Source organism: Corvus cornix, chromosome 4 (genome assembly GCF_000738735.6).
Source record: "Corvus cornix cornix isolate S_Up_H32 chromosome 4, ASM73873v5, whole genome shotgun sequence".
NCBI classification, from domain to species: Eukaryota; Metazoa; Chordata; class Aves; order Passeriformes; family Corvidae; genus Corvus; species Corvus cornix.
In genome coordinates, this window is record NC_046334.1 from 18,650,354 (window position 1) to 18,667,541 (window position 17,188).

The 17,188-nt window shown below is 42.2% G+C and overlaps 1 protein-coding gene across 5 annotated transcripts in view; it reads right to left on the minus strand.

Moving 5' to 3' along the window:
• The window catches only part of FAM13A (family with sequence similarity 13 member A), a 124,222-nt gene that overhangs the window by 60,751 nt on the left and 46,283 nt on the right, over nt 1–17,188 (minus strand). For all 5 annotated transcript variants that reach the window (XM_039550661.1, XM_039550664.1, XM_039550663.1 and 2 more), the window contains exon 6: nt 14,337–14,509. In XM_039550661.1, coding sequence (XP_039406595.1) covers nt 14,337–14,509 — 173 coding nt within the window. The remainder of the gene's footprint in view (nt 1–14,336; nt 14,510–17,188) is intronic.

Sequence of the window (17,188 nt, forward strand, 5' to 3'; positions counted from 1 at the left end):
GGCCGGCACGGGTTAACCAAAAGCGGCTTCTCATGTCCTCTTGGTTTTGGGCCTGCAAGAGATGCTACAAGCTGAGCTCTAATGGCTACAGGACACCTTTGAACAGAAAGACCCCACAAGGTCTTCTGTATCCCTTTCAGTAACCCACCGCCCTTCTTCCTAAACTTGCTCAGGGTGCAATGTAGTGTCTCCCGAGCTCCCTCCCCACGGCCGCAGCGGCGCCGGCTCCGCGCCGGGAGGGGCAGGCGCGGTGCCCCGGGCAGGGGGTTCGCCGTGCACCCACACCCCGCACCGCTCCGCGACACCTTCGCGGGGCTGCTCTGGCTCTGCCCTCACACCTTCACCGTGTCTAGTAGGGCTGGCACAACCTCTTAACTTGATCCCTTCCTGTTGCAGTAGATCCTACTGCGGTTTGAAAGGTTTGTGCTGTAGTTGGCCACCCAATTCTGACCGACTGCAAAGAAAACTCTTCTTAATATTTGAACTGAAGAGACAACTGCAGAGCCCAACTCATGTTCCCAGTGGGCTATCCTCAAGCACTCCTGCTTCTACATCTGTGGCTACTGACCAAATACTGCTCTGAAACAACAAATCACACCATTTTATTGGGTAGAAGTTTGGGGCTGGAAGAGCAGCAGCAAAAAAACCCCACACAAGGGGTGTGCCACTTGCCAGGACACAGCAGCCTTGGAAAACGAACAGCACAAAATCCACTAAGGTCTTGCACTGAAACATTTAATGGCTACTGAAGGAGCATACCCAAGGTTTTACTTGGCTCCTCTGCCCAGACAGCCTGAGGAATGGCTTTCCATTTCCCCCAGCATTGGACAGAAACACTTCTGCTGCTGCCCTGCCTGTGAACGATGTTATCACACTGCATAGTTCGTGTGATGGGGAAGGGGATGATCCTAATCTGATAAAGGGGCCTAAGAGAATGGAACCTTTCAACACTTTAGGTGGTACAAACATAATGGCACATATCAATCTTCAAAAATTCAAGTCAGTATTAAAAGTACTACCCGGTTCAACCCTAGTGAGGGCTACTGCTGACTTGGAAGAAAGCTGTAGCAGGAGCATAGTACCTGTTTAAGACTTCCTTAGAGATATAGGCCACGCAAACTAGACATGAACCACATCAGCTTTCTGGAGAAGCAGCCGACACCCTCAGGTTAGCAGAGGCTATCAGACATTTCACAGGGATGCCCAACAGATCTGATCTTTTGTCAGCAGGAGGCCAGGGGCGTTTTCTGTTGAAATCAAGAGCAGTGGGCAGCTGCAGCCTCACAAAGCAGTGGCATGGAGTAGAGGCATGGGGGTCAATTGAGACATGGCTTCGCTTCAGTACCCTGAACTGTCTAATATCTGCTGTCAGCTGGCTGACTGGAAGAAGTGCATTAGTAATGCTTCTGCCCATTGCCTCAGCACAAGCCTGTTCTGCTGTGACAGTCACGCCAGGCACAGCACAGGGCCCCTTTTTAGGCAAGTCAGCAATGCTGATAAAGCACTCTGCCATCATGGATCTGGGCTGCTCTTATCTGTGGCAATTAAATGAGTATCTTGATGACTTCCTATTAAATTAAATGCACTATATGTACTCACAAGCAACTAAAACTATGAGAGAAAGATTTTACTCTGATACATAAAATTACTTCAGTATAAAACAAAAGCACCTTGTACCGTTTCACAATTCAACAATAAATCAAATTGTCTTTTCCTGGCCAGTCCTTTTTTATACACACACAATTATTCATAGTTTATTACACTTCTATAAACTGAGTGTTACCATCAGGATGCCATTAAAAAAAATTAATTTTCCACATTTAACTAAGGACCCATCCATGTGGGCAAGGAGTCAGGGTTCTCCAGAGCAGCTTGCTGTATAAACAGAAGTGGGATAACTCAAATAGCTGCTGTACTATGAATTTATACACTAGCTGTTGTCATAACTTCCATGGGACTTGCTTGTATAAATAAGCTTAAAAGTACTAAGCTTCTTGACAAAGAATTCACTAACACAACAACCTGTAACAACCAGAAAGATTAATTTATGGATTAGCATCAATGAAGAAGGTTAGCTCATGGCATCATGCTAAAATCAACCAGATGCCAACAGTAAAGTTGCAGGGCTCCCTGTGCCATCAACACCTTCAGATCCACCTTTTGTTTCTGTTCTCTTCTTTTGCAATCTCCTCAATGGGTATCAGTTTTCTCCTTTGCATCCTCATATGTCTCTTTTTACATTGCCAAAACCATCACAACTAAGAAGTACAAGAGCTCATGTTTCCCTGCACCCACTGGCATGCAACTTCAACAACTGTTGAAAGAAAGGCGACCAAAGTTGAAAAAATTCTCGTTGGTTGTTGCTAGCACTGCTGGTTTCCCTAAGTTTTAACTATTTCGAGAGCAGCTGCAGACACTGTAACAAAAGATTGTAACACTGGAGAAATGTCAGAGTGAAATTTTAGAAACTCCTTTCAGGGACTGTGGCCAGCCATTGGTAAGAGTGGTAGTACAGGAAGAAGGTCACCTTAGCTCAGCTCACACAGTCTCAATGGGCCTTTTGAATCTCTCAACTGCTAAACAAGAACACAAATCTTAATTCTTCACCTCCCCTGTTCATGGGCATGGACCACAAGTGATTTATTTGTGGCACAAAGCAGGCACACAAAAGGTGCCAGAAAACTGCAGTCTTATCTCCAAACAATTCCACTTCCTTCACACATGTTTACGCTCAAACCAACTTGCTACTTGACAGAGGCAGGAATTCCTACCCTCCCCCTGCCCTCTTACAATCTTTTTTAACTTGCGTAACTCAAGCTGGGCTATCACACATAAAACCTGGAATTATACAACATTGTATTTTGGATTTTCTTGTACTTGTTGAATTTGTTCTCCCATGTTAAACATGGAAGACAAAACCTCTTCTGCAAGTTTCATATAGTTCGTGCATTCCTATTTCTCAGAAAGGCCAAACTCATCTGTTGGCAGCAACAATGCAGCACAGAAGCCCTTTATGGTACCACCAACCATAGAAACAGAGGATGAGGAAAAACCCTCTCTCAGGACAGGCACAGCATCCTCTCCACCGACTGCACACTCCCAAGTGTATTGTAAATACTTCAGGAAAATAGACAGCAAATAACAATAAAAATGATAAAGTCCCTTGAAATACCAACAACATACCGCCACACTTCAGCACCTGCACCAAGGCAACACCTGTGTTCAAACTATTTGATTTGCAAATTTCTTACTGAGTTTCAACAAAGGAAAAAATACACTGGCTGGAACTAAATATGAATAATCACTTTTCTTCAGCAAAGTTTAAAGAACAACCACACGTTTGGAAAGGAAGTCTCCTGTCAATCATCATTACAGAAGTGCTGTCTCCTCTTTCTTTCCTTTTCATACTTTGCTGCCAAGTAATTTTCTCAGCATATAAAGCAAGAAGAGAAGAGGATCTGTGAGCAGCACCAGAGGATACAAGATATGTGATCTAAATAATGGATTTTGTGAGGATGTGGTTGTGTCTGCCTCCTGAAAAGCAGTTATCCCTTGCTTCACTGCACAGTCACACACAAATCAGATACTATTAAAAAAAAAAAGGAAAAAAAAAGGTGATCTTGACTAGACTGACAAAATCTAAGGGCTTTTTGGATGCTGCTCAATATCATCAATTTATTCCCACTATGTTTATTAAGTTACACAATATTTTCCCTCTGGCAAAACATGAAATGCAAAGGAAAGATATTGCCAGACTGAAAATTAAAGAATGTACTTTTCAAAATACCACCAAAATTAAAAATGCCACTATTTACGTACACATACATATATTAATACACACATTTTCCTCTTTGAAGTGTCTATGCATAAGAACATCTGCCATTACAAATGATAAATACCCTGGAAAATCTCCCACAGGCCAGAAGATTTGTGTGCACATATGAAATAAGCAAGTCACATGTAAATACAAACTGGACTTGGAAACCGTAGCCCTTCATGTCCAAACAAAGCAATTAAAAAGGCCCCCACCAAAAGGGCATAAACAGGAAGAAAGATCAACTAACATGTCAGAAACATAATTTAGTGAAAGGGGAATCCTCAGAAAGATTTAAAAGCAGTAACAGTGACTTTACAAAGCTGGTACTCAGCCCTGTTTCACTTAACGATGTTTCAATGATTTGTAAGTAAATATAAAATTATACTGGTCGTTGTTTTTGTATGTTGTGTGCAAGCCAGCATTAAAACTTTCAGCACAACCACATAAGAGTAAAATCTGGGAACTATGTGCAAGATGGGGGACACAACATCCTGCTTACAAGCCCTAAGTGACTGTGTGGCTGAAGAAATTATCATCATCCTCAGAGACATCAACATGGCTATTACATGGAAAACGTGGATTACGTCTGTATTTCCTACTGGGTTTGTTGCTACAAAAGACTCTGATCAGTTCAGGAATTCCCATTCCCAAGCAAGTTATGCAAAACTGAAGAGTGCTAAGAGACAACCCATGAAGGGCACAAAAAACCGAAACCCACACATTTAGTACTTTTCAAAGAAAATCATCTGTGCATGCAGGAAACATTAATACTTGACCTAGAGCTCACAAACTGACCAAGACTCAATGGCTGGAAGTCCAAGATAGGCAAATTATGCCTAGAAATTAGATATTTTAAAGTGGTGAGAATAATCAACTACTGATGTAATTCATCAAAGATGATAGTGAAGTTTTAATGTTCTTACAAATTACAGTTGCCTCTGTTTAGGAACACCAAACCTTAGGTAAACTGTCTAGATGTAATTTGCAGAATTTTCTTACTTATTTTCATAACTGACACTCCTCTTGTCCAAAAGAGAAGCAGATTGCTCTCAGCTGACTTCATTTTACCCCTGTTCTTTTTTGCACTGGCATAGAAACATAAGCCTTGTTGGCATATCTGTGGAGAATATATTGGGTAGCTTTTCTGTTCCTTTCTGCAACTTAGAGGTCAAATTACATTTTAAAGCTAGTTAAAATCTGTTAAGGAGGAAACATATTCCAGAACTGTTCTTTAAACTTGCAGGGACAAGAGAAAAGTGTGGACCAAACGGAAAGCTTCTCAGAGCTTCAGGCTCTCAGCACTCCCGATCTCATCCAACAGACAAGCACAGAAGTTCATTTCCCATTGCAAGGGATGCCCCATGCTCCCTGGAGACCTGGATTTGCTGCTGTGGCTGCTCTTCGTTAAACAGCAGCGTCCTTTGCAAGCACTGCCACACCCTCTTGTCAGCTGCTTTAACTTGTTCCAAAGGACTCTGGCCCCATGGGATAGCCCAGAAATTATTTTTTGGCCTCTATCCTGGAGAAGGGGGTAGATTGGGAGTAGGTCCCTAAAGGGTCTCCTAGGAAAGCAACAAGTAATGAATGGTTGTGCCAGCTAATCTGCTGTGGGAACAGGGTAAAGCACGCTGAGTGACAAGGTCACTAGGTTCTTCATTTGCACCAGTTAGTTCAAGTGCTGCAGCACAGGAGAGCAAGCAAACAAGCAGGAGTCCAGTCTGGTACATGTTATTTTCAAAGCAGGCTTTCTCCAAAGCTCTGCTAATCTAATGAAATTCCTAAATTTTAGTGTCCAGTCACATTTCTCCCACTCCTCTAAATTGTTATTTCTTTAAAACACTTACTTGTTATTTCTATAAAACTGTCTGCACAAAAGCTCTTTAAAAGTCCAGCTGTTTCACACCAATATGAAAATGTCATTGAACACAACGAAGAAAACGCATTCATTTGTTAGCAAAAAGGTTTAAAAAAAAAAATTGAAATTAGTCCCTGGTACTCCCACCATGATTTATATTACCTACCAAAAATGTCACTGTTTTCACACCCTCACGTCTTCCAAAAACATCCTCCCAATCCTCTACAAAATTACTATCTTTTGAAGTCCATACCTCTTCACCCTTCATGTTCCCTGCTTCCTAAAACGCCTTCAAGTGACATGCCTGTAGTTTATCCTTAGCCTTATGAAAAACAAGGATATGGGAAGGGGCTGAGGAAAGCAGAGGAACAAGCCACACCATTCACGTTTGCTGCACGCGACTTTTTACTCCACTGAAAGATAAACTGCTGTTCGTGTTGGCAAGGGAGGCAGTCTGGCAGAGTCACTGTCCAGAAAAAACCCTCCAGGAATAGCTCCTCTCCTTCAGCTGATGACGTGACTGAAAGGAGTCCTCCCTTTGCACCAGTGCCCCAGTGGCCGGCCTGGCTCCCGGGAGAGCTGGTGGGAAAAAGATGACTCGGCAGGAGAGATCAACTCTGGCTGGGAAGCACTAAAACAAAGAGTTTTAGAGCTGGGTAAGAATAACTCCAGCCCTCTGCCTAGAGCTGCAAGATTCATCTGCCACAGAAGCAAGGGAGATCCTGCTAAAAGGCAACTCTGACCAGATCCATTAAAACCTGAGTGCATTTGAGCAGAACACAGCCCTCTCAGGTCAGCCCTAGGGCTTCTTCCTGCACCCAGCCGCGTGTACAGCAAAGAACAACAGATGGTTGTTTATGCACAGCCAGATACAGCGATGCTGGGCTTAATCAGCACAGCTCACTGCTATGCCCCTCATTTGCAACATCTGCTTTGAGCCCAGCTGCTCTGTACGTGTCCAGGCTGTGAACACACCCCTGTCCCGCTGCAGGACACTCCTGTCAGGAGTGGCACAAGTGGATAATGCAGGCAAACAAAAGGTCAGCATACATTTCATTATCAGGAACATTCAGAACAACATGGGTAAGGTCTGTAAGTTTTCAACTTCCCAACCACCTTTCAGAGTCTTGGGAAAAAAATGTATTTTTCTACTCAAGGGGCATAAATCCAGCAAAAGCTAACAAGATTTTAGAGGTGACTTCTTTTCTGTGATGCTCAGTAGCCCTGTTAGAACAGTGGTCACTTGAGGTTTTTTTTCCAATTTGACAGTTTCTGAAGTGTCAGGGTGGTTTTTTTAAGAAAATATCTATAAATTTTATAAAACATGGTGGAGTGTTAGTAGTGCTCCCAATCATTTTATAGTGGCTAGATAGTTCCTAACCATAATGTAGAACAATAAAAATGTTATTTTATTAGATATTAATTCCTCCCTATGTGATTCAAACCTTCTGAATGCACAGAGCTTGGAGACTGTGACAGGACCTGAGGAACTGGTGGTGGAATCTTTTGTTTCCAAGAGTCCTGTCAAAGCCTTAACAACTGGAAGTCATTAACAACCAAGCAGCTTTTAGTTTTTCTTTGCAACTACCTAGTGGCCTCTCTTTGCAGGCATCCCTAGCACAAACACACTATTTCAGCAGGTGCATAATGAAAAGAAAAGCTTTGGTACAGGAACAGAACTATCTTCACACTTCCTAACTACAACCCTCTCCAGCCAAGAGGAAGGCACTGAGCCAATGAGAGAAAGTGCAATTTGTAGACAAGGCAGTCAGCTTGGGATCATACTCCTCACAACAGATAAAACAAGAGGAAATCTCTCATGGCCACTGACCATGAAAGAGAAGGATTTTACAACACAGAAACAGTTCGGAGCCAAACTGATGCAAGCAAAGTGACAGGAGCAGTGAGTGACAACTCTGCCCTGCCACACTTTGCATCTTATTAGACAGCCAGCTGACCACTTTGATTAAAAATATACATGTGTGTCATGGGAAGTCACAGCTGAACCCAGCAGCCTACGCTGCAACGTGCTGAACACAACGTCCAGACGCAGAGCCCTTCCAGCTGAACCGGGAAATTGCAGCAGCAAACAAGCCTGACTGAGAACCCAGTGACCTCTGCCCGCTGATCTTCCTGTGGGGACTGCCTGCAGGACACAGGCCCAGGTCCCCTCTGGAGAGCCACAGGGGAAGGAATACCTCACAGCCTCAGGTGGTAGAAAACTGCTTGCTCTGCAAAGCTACCGGAAACAAAGCACTCTGTGCTGAACCTCCCCATCTGAACAATGCACCAGCAGACAGGCTAAGGAAGTTACAGGAGAGGGAACTACTCCCTGAAGTAAAAATAAGTCAAGTCACAGTGCAGAGGCTCTGCTTCTTTCCTACTTGCTTGAAACATGGGTTAGTGATGGCTGTCTCGGTTTATATAAATACAAATATCAGAAGCACAAATATTTCCAAGGTTGGCTTAAACTCCTTATTATTCACTGTGTGTTCTCCAATAAGAGGTCATGTATCCTTTTGTTTAAGAATTACTTAAAAATCATACAGATGTTTGTCCTTTATTTCCTCAGCAATTCTATTATCTGGCCCAGTCGGTATCAGAAAGCCATCAAGCTTCATGAGATGTAGGGACTTCATCCTTGCAGCAAAAGCTGGTAACAAAATAAAGACTCCTTCTAGCAGAGAGAGCAATGCCTGAAAGGCAGTATTTTTTTTCCAGCTTTGTTACTCAATTACTGTGAATTTACTGTAGTCCCTTTCTGATTTCTAAGGCTGCTGGATCCTGTCCCAGGAAACTGGAAAAGCTAATATACTTGGCTCATGGACTGAAAAGAAGAACTTTTGTTTCCATATGCACATTATGACAATAAAAGTGCATATGTGCCTTCTACCTCGAATAGGCACCAGATCTTTGTTTCATACATGATTCTTCTTGCTTCTAAGATGAACTTCTACTTCTGTGGCAGAGGTCAGAGCATCAGATTCAAAATGTTCTCCATCCCACAAGCCATAATTTGTCACCATGTAAATCTTGCAAAGAGAGACAAAGATAAAATGGCTAGAAATATAAAGGAAAGTTAGAATAGTGTAATGACAAAGCCTAATTTAAAGGAGTAACCTGTGCAGGGTGGAAGAGAAAGGGCAAATGCTTGGAAAAGTACACTGAAATCCACCCAAGTGACTTGCATGGAAAAAATCTACATAATTACATGTTTCTGTAACTGTTATTACATCTGGGCTATAGACAGGGGAGAAGAACCCAGGAAGAGTTCAGACCACACCCTGATTTGCCATTCACAGTCACCTGCCTTGGAGAGACACAGAAATCACATGTCTTTGTGGCTGTGTTTTTAGAAAACTAAATGCTTTTCTTAACAACTCATTATGTAAGGCAGTTCCTGCTGCCAGCATCCCACAATGCAAGAAAGAAGGGAATTGATTGCATAGGAGGGTGGAGACAAATGTACTTGGAAAGTTAAATGAGTCAGCTTGGAAAAACTAACTCAACACAACCTAAAGAGAGAAAAGTGGCAAAAAGCAACAACATTTTACATAAAAAGTCCTCTCTGAGGGCTCAGAACAGGGCCTGCCAGAGGCTGCTACGAGCTTAATGATGCAGAAGGCAACTGTGCTTACCACCTCCCCACCACTGCTCCAGACCTTTACCCCTTTCCTGAATCGTTTTCTTGAAGAATCCATGGCTGTTGGAGGGCAGCCCTGCCTGCTGCCTGGCTGCAATCCCTTATGTAAACCTGGCAGCAAGGCTCCTCAGTGGTAAGGCAAATTATTACTTTTGATGGGGACTGAATGTACTGGCATGGCAGACTTCAAAAACAAAAAAACCCCAAACCTAAACAAAAATAGTCAGCTAAGCAAACAACACTAGCCCCCTGTTTGATTTGTTCTGGCAACAACAGACCAGTTCTTATCACATGCCAGAGAATAATGATAAGTTTTGGCTTGCCTCGGTTTTAAACCGCAGCTGCTAAAAGGAAAGCCAACAAATAGGGAAAGTGTTTATAGTAAGCACAAACTTCTCAGTGTACAAATGTATGTATGTTTTCATACCTCAGTAACTAGCAGTGAAAATACACTGTGCCATTAAAAAGAAGGCACAGCAGGGTACATTAACCAACCCTTTATTTTAGGGATGCTACCAGGCTACTAGGCATGTGATCCCTTTATTTTCAGGACACAGGCCAGATATAAGGATTTTTGTGAACAAAAGGTTGATGTAAACAAACCTCTTTGAGAACATGCACGTGTTAGAAAGCCAGCACAGGGTATCTGTGCCAGCAAATCTCAATGCAGCTGTGATGGCAGTCACTAACAGGAATTTGTGATCTCTGGCACACAAAGACATGGCTACAAAATACAGAAGGCTGGCTTACTGAACAACTGCTGTGGTTGCTCTAAGCTGTGGCTCTCAGGAGCTGCACAGTTTTTCACAAAGTCTGGCTGCCATACACGCACCCACTTCCCAGCACCCAATCACTACTAGGCAAGGACAGGTACCCAACTACACTCATTGATATTTCCCTGCACAGAGCCTAACAGCACCACAAACAGCAGGATGCTCTCCCACTGAGAGATCCCCCTTCAAAACAGTCCCAGGAGTGCAAAGAGATGCAGCTCCAGCAAGTGCTACAATAGACATACCATACTTCAGTGCCCTTTCCTGGGCAAAAGATCCAGAACAGTATCAACCAAAGCCTGCAGACAGCATACACCTCTGAGCCAGTATCAGGAAAGACATCTATGCTCACCATCCTCAATCCCCTGCTTCACATTTTGCCTGCAGGAAGCATTTTTCCTCCTTTCTGAAAGTTCTCTCTTCTCTTTGCTTGTATATGAAGTTTAGCACAAAAGGCTGAGAGCATTGCTTGCAAGAGGCCCTCCTACCTTTGTATCCATGTAAATCTTAATATATCTTAACCCTGAAGTAAAAGCCATTTGAATCTATTATTTGAAGCAGTTATTTGAAGTTTTAGTACCTCTAAACATATCCAAAATCGTGCCAATTCCTGCTGCAGTTATGTGCGAACCAGAGCTTTGAGCAGACTTTTTCCTTCTAGAGAAAGAAGGAAAGAAAGAGGGACCCAAACAGGGACTCTGCTTCACAGAGCTGCAAGCTCACTCTAGCTCCCTCTCACTGAAGGTCTGGTAAGGCCCCAGGGTGGCCCATTCCATCCAGCCCACTCTCCAGTACTAAAGTTGTTGCCTTCCCCCAAGCTCCTGAGTCTGCAGTGTGAGTCATGTGGCTCTCAATCAGGTAAAGACAAAGGACATGTGTGATTCCCAGGGTCTGGAGGTTTGGCTGCCCTGAAGTTCTGCACCAGAACCCTTGCAAAAATGAGATGAGACTCACAGAAGTACGTAACAGGCTGCATTTTGCCTAAAGACTTTCATCCTTTTTTCAGAGCACCAGTCTCTCCTCTCCTGCCTCTGTCTTCCTTCCTTCCTTTCTCTCTTTCTCCACTGCTTTTGGATTTACTCAAGAGCTGCATTACAGGTATGCTTTTCTGCTATTGCATAATTAGGAGTTTGCCCTTGGCATACAGCTATAATAATGAGGCAATTTTCAAAACAACACATATATTATATGCTAGTGGGGACTGCAGGTATATAGAGTTAATCCACCTATTTTGTTCAGAAAAAAAGAACATAACAACCTTACATATAACATTTTCTTACGATAACTGTTGTGAACAGAAGGTGATACAGGTGATACAGACTTTATGCTCTGCAATGTTTTGACTGCAACTGATATATTGCATATTTTAGATGACAGTAGCACCTTCAAAAAATTCCTGCAGTGAGGAATATCATACCTGTAAGAAGGCATTTTTTTTTAAAAAATGATAAGTCATTCTAGAAGACAACTGTAGTTGTGGATCCACTACAGTGGATCTTCATTTTAAGGACAACTGTATGAAGACACATTAAGAGGCATTTTAAATAGTACTAAAAATTACTAAGCAGCCAGAAGTCTCTCAGTTTCTCCCTGAAGGCTGTAGGGTCAAATTAAACTGATTGAAAATTTATTGAAGATTGTAATCCTTGCTAGAGGGGGCCTTAGGGGCTTAGTGTGTGTGGTTATTTCTTTACTGTTACACTTGTGAAGCTGCTAAAGGTGGAATTCTGGATCTACTGTTCTGTGTAGCCCTTCATCCTCTTCTAATCCACCCATATCATGGTATCTGAGCATGGAAAGGGAACAAACCACAGGCATTTTCATGAAACAGCAAATGATTGTCACTGCCAAGAACAACCTTTAATCTTTTCTAACAAAGATCATATCATAGCTGAGCAGATACAGTAATTTCACTAAAACTCACCTGGTAATTACATATAATTAATGATAACATTTATTTTAGAACTGTTGGTACCTTGTGACACAAAACCCCCCAACAAGAATAGCAGTGTGTTTGCAAAACACTTTGTAATCTAGGTCAGATGCCAGAGTCCTTCTGCTGAAAAAGGTGAAAACTCCTAATAATAGCCTTGCACTGAAATAAGACCAGTAATACTTCATTGTGAGCTTAAATTACATGGGAGTGACACAAGGCTGCCAAAGGCATGTTTAAAACCACTCCTGATGTATCAGAGCGCTACATTAATGCCAAGGAATCAGGGTTTGTTGCACAGACATCAGTCCCCCAGGCATGTTAGGTCTGCTGGAGACCTCTCTCTCCTCCACGGCCTTCTCTCTATCCCATCCTGCCCAACGACCTGCCAGCCTGGACCTGGGAAGAAAATAGCAAACACTACCTACTTCCCCTTCAGCAGCGGCAGTAGATCACTGACAAAAAAGTACCAGAAGCAAACAGCAGTGTAGATATTCAACACAATTAGGTAAGCATGTACAGAAGTGTGACAGGACAGAAAACTAGGGCATTCTTGAACAAAATGGGATTACAAGAGAATTAATTTCTACAGTTAATTAATTTCCCAGATAAAATTAGAGATGCAGACATCTTTCAACCCATGGCCCGAGCATGAAGATTAGGCTTCTGCCTAGGTACAAACACATTTCATTTGGTGCTTAATGTCCTGTGCCAGCACTGGCCCAACTGTCCCATACTTCAACAGTACTCTTCTAAGCAATTACACATTAACAGGAAAGCAGGAATTCCTACAGCAAATAATTACATCTCTTGGGGACTGCTCTGGAAGAAAGGCAGTTTGTTGGGGTACCTCATGAAGTAGATCAATCACACACACCTTCCCAGACATGAGACCTGGCAGTTCTTTATTTCAACCCTTGGGCACTTCATTTCCCTTTACACCTTGGAACACATAGCAGAGTACAGGTAGGGGCACAATTTCTGCCAGGTTACAGCACATCAACTCAAGAGGCTGGAACTTCTGCCCCAGCCCCACCTGCATGGTGCTGTCTAGCTGATAGAACTGTATTGCCTTCTCCGTTTTGCCAGCTAACCTGCTCTGATAATTGATTTCTAAGTCATCTCAGCCAAAAGCAGCTGGAATAATAAAGCCATATAAACAAACTTGATGTGTTCTGGCTGCAGGAATCTTTGGGGAAGTTTGGGGAGATGAAACACACAGCTAACATAGCTAAGAGTTAAAAAGCATGTGTGCCTGCCAAGGGCTAGAAACCAAATTTGATATCTATGCTTCACCACCATTACTGTGAATCAAACCTGGTGTTAGTGCATAATTTGCTAACTCGTCTCATAAATTGAGTGCTGTCTGTCTGCACTGGTGCTGAGAATAGCACACATCTCCTGCTTACACAGTGAAGTCACTCAGTTACGTGTCTGGCAGCACTGCCTCTGCTTTGTGTTCCTGGTTGGTATGCTAGGACACCGCAGTGTTGTGTTCCATGACATGTGAAGAGCACTATTTCCCATATCAGGCCAATTCCATATTTCAGTAGCGCACTGCAATTTCCCACAGTAACCTGAATCCCTCATGTGCTGCACTAGACACAAGAGGAGAGAAAACGAGACTCAATTCAATATCCTGAGAACAATGAAAAGATCCTGGTTCAGCCTGATGTTCAGGGAAGGACTTTACAAAAAAGCAAAATGCCCATTACCTGTTCATCTAACAGACAATATGCCAAAAATCAAAACTCAAAATACTCCTTTAGATAGATACTTTTATAGATGCTTTAAACGGATAAGACTCTCATAGATAAATTCAGAAAGATACTCTTATAGATACTCTACACATACTCTTCTATTCTTGTCTGAATGGAGCAGTACTATCAGTAGCACCATTCTTGCCAGAAAGACAAAACCCTTCAAAAGCCCCTTCTTTTTTGGATTTATGAGTGAGAATAAAGTCAGCCATCTGTTAAGACTTAAACTGGGCAGATCAAATACACTTGATTATTCAAAAGAGACACATTTTGGTTGCATCTTGTGCTCGGTGTAATTTCTATTGCCTGATTGTAGATCAGGCCTGTCCACCTGCACTCCTTCACCAAGCAGGCTACCTTCATATGCTTCAAATTTTATGTTGGAGAGGTAAACCAAAGCACACAGCTGGCTTCAGAGTGTGTGGATTCAACAGGAAAAGGCACATTACTTTATCTTACACCCCAGTATTCTGTTTAAGTGTTCAAAATGTCCAGAGCTGGAGGTGCAGGTACAAAACAAAGAGACAAACACAAAGACAAAAAAAGAACACTAACCTGGAGAAAAACACATCATTGTTAACGAAGGAGATTTCATCTGCTAAGTCCATCTCCTTCCCACATGAACCACTGTCTGTTAATTGGAGGCTGACTCGAGGTATTCCGTCTGACTGGCCTGGTTGTGGCAATAGGCACGTTTGGTTGGGTCGTTCCGTTGGGGGTTTGGTCATCTACAGAAGCAAGGAGAGAGAAAATTGAAATATGAAGAGAAGAAAGGCCAGAACAGCCTTTTCACATAATCTGTAACTGAAAGATATTCCATACCAGTGTGCAAACATCAAAGATGACAAATTGCAAAACAGTATTACAAAATACAGATAAATCAAACACTCAGCTTGATAAAGATTATTTAAAGAAGAATAAAGGCATGTCTATTGAAAGAGCAGAGGCAAGAAAAAAATTAAGAAAAGAAAGGTAAGTGAAATAAATACTTATTTTCTGTATCACAGCAGATAGACTAAAAAAGTTTGCACTGAATTTGCTTCTTGACCACTGGAGAAATAGATGGTACCAGCAAATATATACCCCTGCTCAACCCCCTTCCCACACTTTTTAATGACAGTTGATATCAACATGTGCTCTAAGAATTCTTAGGGGAGAAGAAGAGCAAGTTCAGAGGTCTGGCCCTTATTTTACAGCAAACATTGAAACTAACCTTTGTGATTACACTCAGTTTTCTCTTGTGCTCACTTCTGGTTTTAGCCTTTGCAAGATCCCATGGCTGGGAGTTTCACAACATTGTTACACATTGATTAAAATCGATTAAAAAGTACTTCTATTTTAGGTATGGTGACATAATCTTTCCCTTGGCTTTGAATTATGCGAATTTGCCAGTAACTGTTCCGTAACCACCTTCCCCATACCATTCTTGACTTCATACTGCTCCAGTAGTGGTCTCTAATCAGACAGAAAAATATGAGTTTATATAGTCTCTCATTTTACAGGAGTCATGCTCATGTGTTTGATCATTTTTGCTGCTTTTCTCTACACCTTTTCACGTTGTATTAAGTCCTTTCTAAAATGCAGTTAGAACTGCATGTGGCATTAGATATGAAGCCAGATTTAGAGGTGGCTTCTCATGAAAATCTAACCTTTTATTTGCTTTCATGATTGCTTAATTTGGAGCTCATCGGTATACACATTTATACAATCTGTGGGGTTTCATTGACATAGTTAGCACATAGTGATGGAAACTCCACTAACCAGTTTTGCACCCAATACAGAGTAAATTAGAAGCCTTCTGAAAGTCTTTGTAGCCAGATTTTAGTTTTTCCTACCTTGAATACTTTTCTATTAGCAGTACATTCAGTATTTCCTAGGTCATTATGGAAGCAGTTAAATAGCACAGATTCCAACTAAGATCCTTAAGGGACTTCTCAGAAAGTGATAAACCAATCATATCTTTTTAGGGCTTTCTAGTTATTAATCCATAAAAAGTCTTTCTTTCTAATCACAAGATATCTTTGCTTCCGTTGACAATCCCATGAAAACCTTCTGAAAATTCAAATGCACTACACTGACTATACCTATGCACATGTTCACAGGCCCTTCTGTAACCATTTTTTCTCTAAAGAAGTAATGCTGGTGCCTCCTAATGACTTTAATTATCCATTTGTTTCTCAGTTCTGCTGCCTGCTGTAGTTGTTACAAATCTGCTGGACAGTAAATCAGAATTTCTGAACTCCTTTTCACACCTGTCTTACCCTAAGGTTTTTTGTAAAATTCATTTTACTTCTGTTTCTAGTGCTTTGTTTCACTCACAGTTGCTTTCAAATGCTTTGTGCGTGTTGAAAAGTTTCATGGGACAGAAGGCTGCTTCTTACTGAGCTTTGAAGATAATAAAATGAAAAATAAAACATTTATCAGTGCAAAGGGAAATCAGAGAGAGATGTTGAGAGAGCTTCCCAGTTTTAGCCTCTGGACCGCTTGCTCTGAGTAAGATCCTGACTTTTCTGACGTCAGTGGGCATTTTTCCTGAAGTCAGCATCTCACCTTTGAACCACTGCTGGTTCCAGCAGTACTCTGTTAGCCCATCACCTGCAGCAGTCTCCAGCTGTTGGAACCACGGGAACTGGGCACAAAGCACATGGACACCAGGCAGTGCCTCTCAGCTGGTACAAAACAGCAGCAGTGCTGTGATTTAAATGGGGAAAACCACGTCTTTGGGGAGGAAGGGAGACAGGGAGCTACACAATGGCAACATTACAGGAGAGAATCACAACAGGAGGCACTAGGGCCTGGAGGCACTGACTCACTGAAGAGGCCAACCCCCACCTGGCTACAACCTCCTTTCAAGTACGTATAGAGAGCAATAACAACACCCCTCTACCTCCTTTTCTGCAGGCTAAACAAGCCCAGCTCATGAACATATGACCTGCTGCAGACTGAGATGCCTAATGTGGTGTGGCATCTGTCAAAGCAGCATTTTGTCCCTGTCGAAATCTAACCACTAAGCAAACACATATCTATAAATCTTTGCAAATACATAAAAAGCTTCACTTTGGAAGATGACACCAATAAATTCAAGGACAAGCCTAGAGAGCAGTGATGCTTTGGCTGAAGAAAAAATAATTTGATTTTTGTTTCCTGAGAATTTTTTCTCTGGTGATGCTTAACCTCAAATTGCATTTGACAAAAAACAGACTCAGCCTGAAGCAGGTATGTTGTGGGCTGTTACACCATAGCTACAGGCTGTGGCCACTAAAAGCATGGGCTCTGCTTAAGTTTGCTACTCTGTAATTTAAAATACACCTTCATTCTCAGCTAAATACAAGCAAAATAGCATCAGGTGCTACTGACAATCAAAGGGACAAGAAAAGATAATAAAACCACCAAAGAACTGAAAACTA